Source organism: Electrophorus electricus, chromosome 9 (genome assembly GCF_041902795.1).
Source record: "Electrophorus electricus isolate QZ-2024a chromosome 9, ASM4190279v1, whole genome shotgun sequence".
In the NCBI taxonomy this organism is placed as follows: Eukaryota; Metazoa; Chordata; class Actinopteri; order Gymnotiformes; family Gymnotidae; genus Electrophorus; species Electrophorus electricus.
The window spans coordinates 9129183-9143747 of NC_137505.1; the positions used below are offsets into that span (position 1 = coordinate 9129183).

The following is a 14565-nucleotide window of genomic DNA, read 5'->3' on the forward strand; positions in this document are numbered from 1 at the left end:
AGTTGTCTGTGGTGTTCTATATGATCTAAAAGTCAGACTTACCATTTATCAGTCAAATCAATTAAAGAACATTCATGATCAACAATTTGTGGGTGGCCATGATACTAACAGCGTGGTGGAAATTCCACAAGATATCAAACTCCACACTAACATAAACATAACACTGCTTTCATGTCACTTCCACAAGTAGCCCAAACATAAGATATAGAAAGCAGGTAAGAGCGGAGCAGTCAATGTGCCTAATATGACTGCAAAAGCCTGGCAGGACAGGAGGTATTCCTGCTTCTGCTAATCAGCAAAAGGAAGCTCCTGGCAAAGTGACGTGGACTGCAAAAAAATCACCAGGAAGGTCAAGCTACAAATGCCAGAGAGGAGCAGGGAGCACCAAAAGTTCCATAGCATCCTGCGGAAAGAGTACCACATAAGCATGGAAACAGTACAGCAACCCATGGTATGAGCATGGACAGATGAGGAAGAGCTGCTAGAACAGTACGTCCCCAATAAGCAGGCAGGATGTGGATCCGTCTCACTATTTCATCGGCAGAAATGCAGGAGCAGGTGATAATACTCCTGGGCCCAGCACTCTTCAACCTGGGTACTTTAAGGAGAACACGGCAGCCTCCCAAAAGTGATACAAAGTCCCAAAATGGCTATTACCTGTGCTGAATAACAGTATGAAGGACAAATCTACCCCTGTCCAAAGTTTAATTGATTTAACTGAATGCCAACTATACTACCACCATCAATCTGTGTAAGGTGTACTTGCAAGTGCCTTTAGCACCAAAAGCAAAAGAACTCAGTGTTTTCAACACATTTCATCCAAGCATCATCATGTGAAATGTTGTTCTTTTCGGAAATTCTTCATCTAAATATGGTTGTGTTGCTAATGAGATCATATTATTTGTTACTCTTTAAACCTTATTATTCCTTTAAGATTCAAAGTCTACTGTGTTAGGAAACCTATGTGAGAATATAAAATCAGCAGTTTCTGCATGCTTGTGTGATGAATACAGAAAGTGATCTCTTATACCTGCGGAATTAAGGCTTCAAATGTCTTGGTGTTCAGACGATATGGAGAGGCTCTGGGAATCTGGAAGGATAAACGTTTGTTTCATTTTCAGGGACTGTTGATCATTTATTTGTCCATTCATTTATTACACTATTAAGGGATTATTAATGTGCACTGGGAGAACAGTATAAAGTTATCAGTCTTCTTTATCAGTCTTCTAACTAAATAGCCTGGTCTTGTAAGGTAACCACATCCACACCTTTCCCTCAGTGATGGCAAGGAGTGGTTTAAACTCACCATGTCATCTGTGATTCTGAGTGTGAGTGCTCCTGCATTTTTCTACACAAAGCCTGCTGAGTTGGCAGTGAAGGCAGAGATGCCCATATACAGCATGTTGCTTTCATCAGGTGGCAGTGAAAATGGTGTCGGGGCAAAAGCGGGTTTCTTGTGCACTCCAATGTTGTAAAACTCCCCCTATATAGAGAGCAATGCAGAGATTAACTTATTCTTTTACAGCTCCTGGGTCTTGATTCTTCGTTCAGATTAAACTGTTTTATCAGTGTAACCTTTGTGTAACCTTTTTTTCCTACAAAAGCCCAACAGTGCTTTCTGGATACACTTAGGCACAGTTTTGCAAGTGCTCCTGTTATTCCCTGTTAATTCAGATCTTTGGCTCAGAAAGGCTTTCTTATGATCATTATGGTCATTATTCTTATGCTTTGACAACTTGTGCCTTTTTTAACTTGTGCCTGAAAACCCCTTTACCTATGCCAATGATAAAACACTGATGAATTCCTGCAAACAAGTTGTAGTTTATTAATTAGTGCATTAATCTTAGTTTGGGATCTTTAATGACCATCTTAATCTGTGTATATTATTTGATTGTTGGTTCTTTCCTAGCTGAATGTAACTTCCTCTCACAGTAGTGTACAACTTCCAAGCTTATCAAAGGATAGTGTTGTAGTCAGGACCATTAAAAAATCATTCAAGCAAAGACCAAGATTTTGTAGTGTTTGAATCTGAGACAAGAATGAGACTTATTTAACAATGATTTTACTTTAATTATACCACTCACTGATAATGTATTGTAAATTGTCATTGTCATAAATAATTGTCATTATAAAGGCAGCTGAATATAAACAAATATAAAGCAAAAAGGTTCATATGGTCATTTTTATTATTAAATTAAAACATAGTAATACTTAAATAATTGCTATCTGCCCTTGGGTCAATCATGGAAAGGATTAATTAGATGTGTTCTGTAATGTGTTAAATCCTCTCGATAAATGCATAGCTTTAGCTATATCATAAAACATATGATGAGTCCTTTTCTCATTATTACTTGTGTACAACAAAAGTTTGTGTGACAAGCAGCAACATGTATATTTGCCAATTTATGAAAACGGGAGTATGCGCAGTGGGAGAGTAAATATCTTTTAAAATGACTCTCAATTAATGGCAATGCATTTACAATAAGTCTCTTGCCACAATAACAACACTGTCTGGATTTGCCATCAGCTGGTTGATTGCAGCATCATGCAGCCTGCAGCCTAGCATTTGTTTGCAGGGGAACATACACTGCCATAATTATTACCATAATGAATTTTTTAAGGAGAAAGAATAGTCTGTACATTAATGTTAAAAATTCCAGATCCAGATAGCAGTGTTTATGTATGTCAGTGGCTGTGCACCAATACTTGTGAATGTACACACACAAACCTCACCCTTTGGGTCTTCCCCAAGTCCCCTGTCCTGTTCACACTACTAGCTAAGAGCAACCAGCTAACTTGATAGCAGTGTTACTCAATAATAATAATAATAATAATAATAATAATAATAATAGTAATAATAATAATAATAATAATGATAATAATATGGCGCTTCCATGCACATCAGCAAGCAAATAGGAACACTAGCACTTGCATGAAATTAAGCATATTAGCATTTCAGAAGGCAGATTATTTAGCCAGCTAAAATAGCAGGTGTGGCAGCAAATGTCTGTTCAAAACACTATGTCACAGGTATGAGTATCATGTATTTGATATAGTATGATTGTTCAAGTTTGTAAATTTAAAGCTTACAAATGCTGTATTTACAGTGTATTGCAGGTTATTAAAATGTGGCAGTAATTATTAGGATATAGAGAATTGTAGTGTTTAAACAAATCATTATGTCAGAAGTATGTTTAGGGGAGAATACACCCTGACCCACCCAGAGTTAACACACACTTACCTTACATTATTGATCATAAACTTGAATAGCTACAATACTGTCTGCTAATCATGCAGTTTGAAGTTTGCAAAGTGTGTACCCAGACAAAATCTGTGTTAAAACTTTCCTTTAACACCGAGTCATACATGAGTCAGACATGATTCTGAATAAATTAATGAATGAAAAAATGAAAAGCCTTATTTCATTTCAAACTGCACTTCAGGAACACTGAGCTCAAGTTCTGAGGAAACTTCCCTGCATATTTTCAGGGGTTTTCTGCCTCACCATGCCTGAATCACCTCATAAGGAGCTTGATAATGAGGAGACAGGGTGACTGAGGCAGTGAACACTCCTCACTGAGCATACTGGCTTCCAAGAGCTGGAGCTGGGAAGACCTATAGGTCTGTGACACACACTCCCACCCAGTCCTGATACTAAGAAGGTGGAACCTACAGGCTAATATGCAGCTGCCTGTGCATCAATAGGCGTCTGGGGTGTCCATCACTCAGGGAGGCGTGGCTGAAGGCGTGGCCTTGCAGACTCTGAGAGCTGGCTGAGGTAATCTCTAAAGGAGAGAGTAGTCACCAATAATCATGGAAATGTAGCCATAACTTTACAGTATATTTCACAGCCATGTATATTACATATCACAGACCAGGCTTACCAGAATAAATATTCCACACATACAGCTCATATATATCTGTGTGTGTGTGTGTGTGTGTGTGTGTGTGTGTGTGTGTGTGTGTGTGTGTGTGTGTGTGTGTGTGTAAAAACATGCTCCTGTTTTAGTCTCAACACAGACAGATATACATGTAGGAGTAGCAAACTGAAGTAAGAGCTCACCTTCACCAGTACATAGTCTCCAGCTTTAACAGTGACAGGTACGAATTGATGTGCGTAGACAACTACACAGGGTGGCCGGAAGCGTGGCCAACAAAACGGGAAGACAGTGCTTCAGTGGTAAAGTTCCTGGTGAACCAGTACATTCCTCACCATGGGTTTCAGAGAAAGGTGAGATCAGATAATGGCACTCATTTTACAGCGCGCAATTTGCAGGAGTTAGAGAAAATGCTGGGTCTGAAACATTCATTTGGGGCAGTGTATCATCCTCAGTCTCAAGGTAAGGTGGAAAGGATGAATCTAAATGCGAAAAACAAAGTGGCCAAAATCTGTGCACAGACAAAATTAAATTGGGTTGATGCCTTACCTTTGGCATTAATGCAAATTAGATGTTCAGTGAATGCAACAACTGGTTTTACCCCTTTTGAATTGCAGACAGGTTGAGGATTTCCAGGACCCCAGGGACCCTTAACAATAAATGAGAAAAGAAAAACATCTCACACACACATCATACTTTAATGAATTGCAAAGTATCGTTTCAGCTTTCTCCACGCAGGAGGGGGACCGGACGGGGAGCAGACAAACACAGACGATACCCGTTACGGACTGGGGGCTGCTGAGAATTATGTAAATCAAACAGCTATTCTTATTCTTATGGCTAGCTAAATTGATTGCAATTTCGTCGTCTTCAAGGCATGGCATGGTGTTTATTCATTCTTTGGCATACAAAATGACACCTTTTCACGTTTTGGAACTACAAATATGGCGGCCTTTTTTCTTTAGCGTTTTAATGACGTAAAAGCAGAGTCTCACCGTAAAGTCGGGCAGGAGGATCTGGACTCATTTATTTCTTCGTATCTTCCCCCATCTAGCGGTCAATAACGGGTAGTCTTGAACTGATTTCTATCGCGTAATACTTCGGATATAAATGTTTAAATTTCCTGTTGCAGAACAGACAAAGTATAGTCAACCAGTTCTAACCTTTTGATAAAAACTTGAACTTCAAAGTAGGTGAATCTATTTCCTTAAACCAATCAGATCACAGTTCATTTACATAACATCAATGCTTTGAGTGCTTTAGATATGAGAACATCACAGTGATCTTTCTGCTCACACATCAGTCAGTCTATAATTCTGTATTATGTGTTTCTATAGCTTCCAACTTTCATGAGTTCCTTGAATCTGTGGAGAAAAGTGCAGACCAATGTAGTTTCTTATTTGTGAATATTTATACATTTATTGTAATTTATTTATCATTTAAATGTTTTAATTCTTTTAATTTATAGACATAAGGATACAGAAAACAGTTCATATATGTATAGTACATCAATCAATGTATAACACTTTTAGTACTTAGTATATGAATCAATGTATAATATTTGGACTGCTTTAACACCAGTACAAAAGTTTAATATAATAAAGAAATAATGCACTGTGATTACGTGTGGCGGCCCGAGTGCCGTAGGGCGAGGGGCAGGACGCACAGACTCCACCGACTGGGACGAACATTTATTAACATAAATGACAGCGGCACTCACGTATTAGAAACAATAAACATGGACCTGAAACAAATGAAGTTAAACAAACATGATACACAAGAATACATCTAACATAAACACGTTACGCTCAGACATTACACCGACAATGACCAACACCCTGTACACTTTAACACGGGTTTATATACATTGAGACGAACAAGGTGCAGGTGTGGTTACAAACACAGCCCTCCCACTGAACGTGGCAGGCCAAACCACATGACTCGGGGGAGGCTAACATTCCATGACATTATGCTTCATCTTGTAAAAGCTTTACATGACTGACAATTTCAGCTTTTTCAGAGGACCTATTTGATTTTTTCTTACATTGTACTTTTTTCCATTCCTAGTCTAATCTTGAAATAAATTTAATTTTAATGGAAGTCTTCATAATGTGTGTTTCAGGTTATGCAAATACTTTGGGAGTTGTTTAAATTAGTCAATCTACTGAATTCCCCACCAACAACAGTATGAATAATTAATTGTCATTTACATTTATAACTTTTAACATACTAGCAGCATGTGAGTTTCATGAATTTGTACTTCATTAACTATTTGTATCACATTATTTACATTACTGTTGTAATAGTAATAGTAAAAATTCAATGGTAATAGGGCACATTGATTTGACACAGTTCAATGGTATTAAGTACCCAATGCTCTGCTTTGAAGAAGAAGAAGTACAACATTGAATTATTTTACTGCACTTGTACTGCATATTTTCAATGTATTTACATCATTTTAGAGAATGCCATATTAAGGAATAAATAAATAAATAAAGTTTATTCACCTACTATTGTTCTTACGTCCACTGAAGTCCAAAATAATCTTTAAGGCTCTAGGTTCCTTAATAGCAAATACATTTCTGTGGTATTCTGATTTATTTTCTACTTGAAAGACAGGGAATATAAATAGTCTTTATTAGTAACTTTAATGCACCTAATGCACCCTTTTGGGGCACCCTAAAACTCTCACTGGTATTACGTGAGTAATCGCTCACAGGGAATTGAAGATAACAGGATAATTGAGGAAAAAAGGGGAATTTTTTTTTTTCTAAAATGAATGATGTAGCCAGCGATATGAAGCCCACCCAGCCTGTTTCACTATTTGGTAACTATAGGCCACCACGGCCCTACTCAGAATTTATTAAGGAATTTTCAGATTTCCTTTCTAATCTAGTCACTTTTGTAGAAAGAGCCATTATTTTTTGTGATTTCAATATTCACCTTGATAATGCCCAAGACCCATTGAGATTGGCCTTTAGCTGTATATCAGAATCAATTGGTTTCATCCAATGTATAAGAGAACCCACACACTCTGATGGACATGCGCTTGACTTACTATTGACATACGGTGGACACGGAGAACATAGTCAGACTACCCCAGTCGGATGCCATCTCAGACCATTCCTTAATTTCATTTGAACTACATACAAGCCACAATATAATAACCTCGCCTCGCTATCATAGCAGACGCACGATCACATCAGCCACTGCATCCCCTGTAGATTCACACACTGTTCTTTATAAAGGCATCTCTCACAGTTTAGTTACATGTAACATTTTAGCTTTTAAGCATGTTGCTACCTTTCCATATCCTTTTCTAACCTTTAAAGGGAGATGTTTCTAGCATCACCTTTGACCACATTTCCATACTTTCAAATGCAATAAATTCTTTACAAGAGGTGGTCCCTGTTATTACTGAGGTAATAACATGCGTGTTTACAGGGAAAAGAGGCCTAACAGTGCATTGGACAGATTAATAACATAAAACATAAGGGAGTTTAGAGATTCTGTGTCCTTTCAGAATGACTTGCATACAGGGCTTCAGGCTTCAGTAAAGGATCCTGCGTAGGCTTTTGGTGGACCTCAGGGTAAGATATATGAACTCTCCACCAGGCTCAGGACCATATAGAAAAACAATCTTCTTTAGGACAAGGCTAATACAAATCTTCTCTTGGAATGTAGTGGTAATGGCTTCCAACTGGTGTGGGTATTGAATAGCAGTTTGCATATATTGACTACTGTGTGGTTCAGATGTAATGGTGGTGAATGCAAACACTAATATGTAAAGGAAGGTGGGGTGAATACATAACCACTTCTGAAAAGTGTATAAAAATATGGGTTCTCTGTTTGACAGTTAGACCTTCACGAAGGGTGCCTCAATAATGTTTGTTAAGGTTAACCGGCAATAAAGGATGGGACCAGCTATTCTCTTTAACTAATTCTGAAGGCTGACTCTTCATGTTATGTTTGAATGTTTAACTTTAAAACTAACTGACTGGGTATTTAGGAACGACATTACTTTCCAAACTTCATTACTACTTTTCATCCCTTCTCATACCTTTCGGTTTCTACCCTTTATCATCTTTGTTAGCTGCACAGCAGGGGCAGGATATTGGTGGAATCCTGCAAGGCATTCCAGCACTCTCTTACAAAACTATTAAAACTGTTTTTTGCCATATCCATATAAGATATCTCAAATGTGTATAGAATGTAGGTAAGCAATTCTGCTTCCTCCATGGTGCAAATTTGGTATAGATTGAATAACCCTATTTATAATCTTCAGTAGCATATAAGAAATCCAGATCCTCCAATAGCCACATTAGAAATTGTAATTTGGTACAATTTTAAATGCTTGTCTATCACAGGGTAGACTTAGATTGAGACACCATGTTTGACAATTGTATTCGAAACCACCATACCTAGTAAAATTTACTGGGCTCAACCAACCCTTGTAATTGCACATCTTCCTACATCTCACAAGGGACAACTTTCTGGAGGGACATTACTTCACATAATGTCATTCCTTTAATCTAGCATCTTAAACACTGATGATGGGTTTACTCCAGCTACACAAGCTAATGCTAACACTTGCTAATGTCCTCTTTTCTCAGGCCTGATGTACTTCCTCCTTTCTAACAAAAGGCCGTTTAATCCTGTCAATGATTTGTGATACCCAGTTTGTTTTCTTTGTATCATCATTTTAAAATCAAGTGAAAATCTAAGACTTACAATAGTACACTTACATTGCTTTAGGTAGTTTGGTTAATCAGCCTTGGTTACTACCAAAGAGCTGCACATATGTAATCATGATGTCAGGACATCTCAAGGATTACACTATGAACCGGATGGACAAGTTGACTTGTGGAATTGATCACCTGCAAGTGGATATTACAGTAAACCTGGACTGCATGGATAACCGTTTGTGCTCTTCAGGACTATGACATCAGCCCCAGCCTGAAGACCAAGGGGGGAAATTTAGGTACCATGCCAATCCAGCAGATAGCAGCACCATCATCACCGCATTGAGCAAACTTGCATCAAATGGAAGAAAGAGGGTGTGCCTAAAAGCAGGTGGAATTCAGGTGTCTTAAATACCCTGATCAACAGACCTTTACTCTCTCCCTGGTTTTTCCTCCATCAAGGTTAGACCTAAAAGAGGGGCTTTGTCATCTCTCTCTCAGATACTTTCTTCACTCAGCACCATGTGGACAGTTAACAGCAAACAGCTGAGAATCATATTTCTCCATTTAATTGATCCAAGAGATGGTGGAATCTAGACTAACGTCTTGTTACCACCCCGTCTAGGCTATGGCACCGTACCAAGGAAAAAGAATGATAAACGGCTAAAGGAATGGAACATGCAACTGTTAAAGAGTAACAGAAAGAAACATAAGCACAAATGGTAGACTCTTTTTAGTGTATTGTTGTATAATACAGAAGTTACAAATAAACACACTGGTGCAATTTCTTCTGAAGTGACCCAGGCCAAAACAATAAATAAGACACACACCAGCGAAAGAAAATTGAGGTCCAAGCAGGGAAAAGAAGGTCATACACACAAATGATACAATTACAAACAAGCCAAAACCGACTGCTGAACTAGCTGCCACTGCCGCCACCCCCGCTGCCGCCGCTGCCTCACTGCCTCCAACAGCCTCACTGCCTCCCTCCTCTTCTGCCTTCGGGAGGGGCCTTTATATAGGAGTGGCCAGGAGTGGCCAGCAGGCAGGTAGACCTGGGGAGGAACAGAGCAGAGTCAAGTTCAGAAAAGGTGAGGAAACCTGGCACCGGATCTGGATTCTGAGATACACCTAGAGAAAGGAAACACATACACACACGCTTACAGACAGAAATCTGATCAACATTACCACAGCAACAGGTTCACCAAATTTCTTCAAGCAAGCTTGCAAATGCGGTCAGTTCCCTCTTGTTAAACTGCGGATGGAACTCATATTCCCAGCATACCTTGACGACGTCACATTTTATCAACAAGAAACCAGGGGTGGAAATTCCCTCCTAATTGTAGACAAACTGAGTGAGGATGACCAACTGAGATAATCATCAAAAATCATCAACATGTGAGACTTTTACATCTGGGCATAGTTTATAGTCGGGCATATCTGGGCAAAAGTATATAGGTTACATTTAGCTGACGCTTTTATCCAAAGCAACTGAGTACAACTTGAGCAATTGAGGGCCTTGCTCCGATGCCCAACAGTGGAGCTTGATCCAGCAACCTTCTGATTATAACTCAAGTAACTCAAGTAACAGCTGCCACTGCTTGAATTAAACAGTAAAGTTTAATCAAGATCCTAGTACTTTCTTGAAAGTATTTGGGCTTGGTGTACATACCATTTTGTTTGGATAATCTTAAGTAATATTTGTACAGACTGGAAGTTCTTTTTCCTCTTTGCATACAATCTCTCTATGTCTTGCTTTTTACTAGCAAACATAGGTATCATCATGTCACTTCAATAGGCACAGACACATTGACCTTATTGTTCAGTTAGTAAACCTGCCATTACCCTTTGTTCTAACATCACGTGAGAACAAGCCAGCTGAGCTCATTAACATACAGTCACATTGCTGTTTAAATTCTGCACCATTTTATTGCTGGCACAATAGCATGTCCGCCTCCTTCTCGCTCTCGCGAGCGTGTACCGACCTGCATGAAAGCATTCGCTCTCCTCTCCTTTTACACACTCACACACATAAACACATGCTCGCTATATTTTAGCTTGTTTTTCTGTAAATATACAGATTGTTTATGCTATTGTTTGTGATTTAGAGTAGTTGCATTAATAAATTTATCATTTATTCTCACCAAGTTGTCTGTCTTGATATCATTCAGATTGTGCTTGTTGCCAATATCCTCAAACAAATGACTGTAATTTAAATCTTTCAGGGATCAAATCATTAATGTTACTTTCTTTGTTAAAAATGAAAGATTGTGATTTCAATATTTGAGATGATTTAATGGGACTGATTAGTGTGTCAAACCACTACAGTGGGCCTGTCCCTCTTGCTGGGCGCCCAGCGCACTGTGACAGCATGACTTTAAACTTAGCAAACAGGAACTGTTTGGATTGCTTCAACCACAGTGGCAACAAGACTAAAGAGATGTGAGGAGGCTTCTCAAATAAGCTTCTCACTTTATTCAACATGAATTGAAATTTCATTTTCGTTTTCATCATTTGATGTAAGTTATTTTCTATGCAATACTACAATATATACATTGTTAGTTTTTTTTGGGTTTTTTTTCATATGTAGCATTTTTTAATTCCTTAGCAGAAACAAGAATTCTTGTGTTCCAGTAACAGTGGTGCTGGGTTGTATATGCAGGCACTGAGAAATGGAATTGGTCACAGAAGCAGTTAACTCTTCAGAGTGGAGCATCTGTCAACATCTGAAATATAAACAACATAAGAAATACTGGTGCTGTGAGCGTGTAACAGCATTCAATTACTGCACGATTATGGCATATGCCAACAATACAAACAAGAAAGTGACAGTAACTGATAACCCAGCTCAGAGTCTCTTTACTGTCACTGTGAGGGATCTACAGGAGAGAAACACTGGAGCATATTGGTGTGCAGTGGAGATTTCAGGAATGTTTCAACCAGATGTCAAAACACAGCTATATATCACTGTGAAATCAGGTATTACAAATTCTTTATGAATATTGAATATTCAGTTTAGTGACATTTCTCATATTGCATATATTTCATCCATACATATTCATACAAAAGTGCCTTTCTTTGTTTCCAGCTCCTGCTGTGTCTGTGACCAAGAGCAGAGTGAGTGGAGAGGAGGGGAGCAGCGTCAGTGTCCAGTGTCTCTACAGCGCTGCATATAAGAAAGAGGCGAAGAAGTGGTGCAGATCTATAGACTGGACCTGCTACACAGTGGGGAGGACCAACACATCCCAGAATTCAGCAGTGCAGATCAGTGATGATGGGAAAGGCACCTTCACGGTGTTGATGACTGGACTGAAGAAGACTGATGCTGGCTGGTACTGGTGCTCCACTGGAGGTCTAGAAGTTCCTGTTCACTTTGACGTCACTGATGCACTTGCAGGTATATTGTTTTGTATCTAATCAATTAAATGGTGTAAAAATTATTAATGTTGTTTAACCTTTAAAAGATGACAACAGTGATTAAAGAAAGAAAAAAAAACTATGCATAGGGTGCCTTATTAGATTTGGTTATGTCACGTTGCAGCCCCGCCCCTCCTCAAACGTCTTGGTGTGTACGTGTGTGTGTTCGTCCATGTCGCCGCGCCCTTTCGTGTCGTCCACCTGTTCTGTATTATGTGTAATCCTCGTGTGTGTGTATATATGTCTCTTGTGTTGTAGTACATGTTGTTGGTGTTTGAACGGTGTTTAGTGAGGTGTGCGGTGTTAGATGTGTCGTCTGTGTTAAATAAAAATGTGTGTTTGAACGTGCCCCTACTCCACATACTGTTAGCCTCGAATCATCACAGAAACACCAACCAAAGAAGGATGCCTGGGAAGGGCAAGAAGAAGGGGAAGAAGGGGAAAAGACGCACTTCCCCAAATAGTGCCTGCAATCCCTCCGTGCTCTTGGGTACCCTCCTGACTCCTGCTGCAGAAGAGCGTGGTCTGGGGGCAGAGGTGGAGGAGTCACACGGGATTACGTCTGACCATAATGACTGGTATAACTATTTCCAGTCCTCGGAGTCGGACACCGCGGACTTTTCCTGTACCAGGGTGAGGCCATCACTCATCCTGTCTTCGCTCCATGGGATCACAACAGAGCAGGGACCTGCTGGGTACTACGGAGACCTACCTATTTATGAGGACAGGTACTTGGAGGTGGAATCCGCAGAGTCCTACATGGACCTTACAGAGGGATATGCGGAGTATGGCGAGCGAGGGGAGTGCCGTAACGTCACCCTAGAGTCAGACTTGGGGTCGGATCATGAGGAGGACCCGTCGATGGAGGTGGAGGAGGTACCTCAGGGGAATCTAGGCGCTCTGGAGTCAGCAAGCAGCCCTGGGTGACTGGTGGAGAGATGGCATCATCATCAGAGGAGGACATTCCTCCCCCTAGGGCGAGGACCTATGCCTAAGTCTCGGGGAGGTAAAAAGGCAGCGGCACCGAGGTCTGCTCTGCCGGGGTCTGGCAGGGTCACCAGGGTCTGCTCCAACACCTGATGGTGAATGACATCTCAAAACTATTCTTGAACGTACTTTTTCAGATTTGAATTCCTTACTGAGAAGTTTGAAAGAACTTAGGAGTCGTTGTTGAGTTACGAAAAAATGTGTCTGGAGTGTGAATGGCCATCATAACTTGCGTTTTTCATCGGAGCCTTGCTCACTAAAGCTGTTATTTTAACTAAGCCTACTCGCTGGTTGAGTTAGCTAGACAGGCAAGCTTGTTAAGGTTTAATTCCCGAAGTTTGGGCCCTGCTGTCGGCTTGTATGTCGACACGTAGCCCCCAGGAGAGAGAGTTTCGCCTGGTTTGGGCTCCTACGCGACAGCAAGGATTGTATTTTGCACTGGAAAACTTAAATCAGATTGTGAGCTAAGAAAAGGGGGAGAGAGACAAGTACTCATGCATGTGAGCACACAGCTTGACAACATGGAAAAAAGACACCCAACATGCAGCAGGAGTGGCTAAAGCCATACAGAAAACAACGCATCTGGTAATGGGACATCCAATCACGATACTAACCACACACAGTGTAATAGCATACGTGAACTCACAAGCCTTCACCTTGACAGCACTAAGGCAACAGAGGATCAGCAAAATTTTGGAAGCACCACACATCACGTACACACATGAAGGAATCAACATGGCAGACATGATGGGAGGAGGAGAGCCTCATCAGTGCGAACAGGAAGTCAAAAAGCAGGAGAAGGTGAGACCAGACCTAGAAGGAGAACCAATTCCAGGAGCAGGGAACATGTTCACTGATGGGTGTGGATTTAGAGGACCAGATGGGGATATAAAAGCAGGGTATGCAGTGGTGGCAGAAACACAGGGAGAAGTAGATGAATTTTGGACGGTGAAAGCAGAAAGGCTGAAAGGTTAGCAATCAGCACAGCGAGCTGAGGTAATGGCAGTAGTGGAGGCCTTGAAGTTAGCAAAGGGCAAGGAAGTGAATATTTATACTGACTCTGCTTACACGGTAGGGGCAGCACATGTGGAGCTAAGACAATGGATGAGAGCAGGGTTTAGGACAGCGGGAAACAAACCAATTAAACATGAGGCAGAAATGAGGGAGCTGGCAAAGGCCTTGCAGGGACCAGAAAGAGTAGCTATCATAGAGTGCAGGGGACATGTAGAGTATGTCAACAGTACAATCCCAAACCTACAATTAAGGTGGCACCCGGTAAGTATCCGTCATTAACACCAGGGGAAGAGATAGTAATTGACTACACAGACATGGTGGACTCAGCACAGGGGTACACGTACGAACTAATGTGCGTAGACAACTACACAGGGTGGCCGGAAGCGTGGCCAACAAAACGGGAAGACAGTGCTTCAGTGGTAAAGTTCCTGGTGAACCAGTACATTCCTCACCATGGGTTTCAGAGAAAGGTGAGATCAGATAATGGCACTCATTTTACAGCGCGCAATTTGCAGGAGTTAGAGAAAATGCTGGGTCTGAAACATTCATTTGGGGCAGTGTATCATCCTCAGTCTCAAGGTAAGGTG

The 14565-nt window shown here is 40.5% G+C and overlaps 1 protein-coding gene across 1 annotated transcript; it reads left to right on the top strand.

The window, feature by feature from the left end:
* Positions 1-11232: 11232 nt before the first annotated feature.
* LOC145659165 (polymeric immunoglobulin receptor-like) lies at positions 11233-12904 on the top strand. Its single transcript, XM_081720310.1, has 3 exons — positions 11233-11539; positions 11649-11957; positions 12492-12904. The coding sequence occupies exons 1-3, from the start codon at positions 11233-11235 to the stop codon at positions 12902-12904; spliced, it is 1029 nt and encodes a 342-aa protein (XP_081576436.1).
* The last annotated feature ends 1661 nt before the right edge of the window (positions 12905-14565 follow it).

What these genes read in the sequence shown, in the direction of transcription:
- LOC145659165 (XM_081720310.1), top strand. Translation starts at nt 11,233, where the DNA reads ATGGAATTGGTCACAGAAGCAGTTAACTCTTCAGAGTGGAGCATCTGT. An exon ending in ATATATCACTGTGAAATCAG is followed by an intron (nt 11,540 to 11,648) that starts GTATTACAAATT and finishes CTTTGTTTCCAG; the next exon opens with CTCCTGCTGTGTCTGTGACC. An exon ending in CGTCACTGATGCACTTGCAG is followed by an intron (nt 11,958 to 12,491) that starts GTATATTGTTTT and finishes CTCCTGCTGCAG; the next exon opens with AAGAGCGTGGTCTGGGGGCA.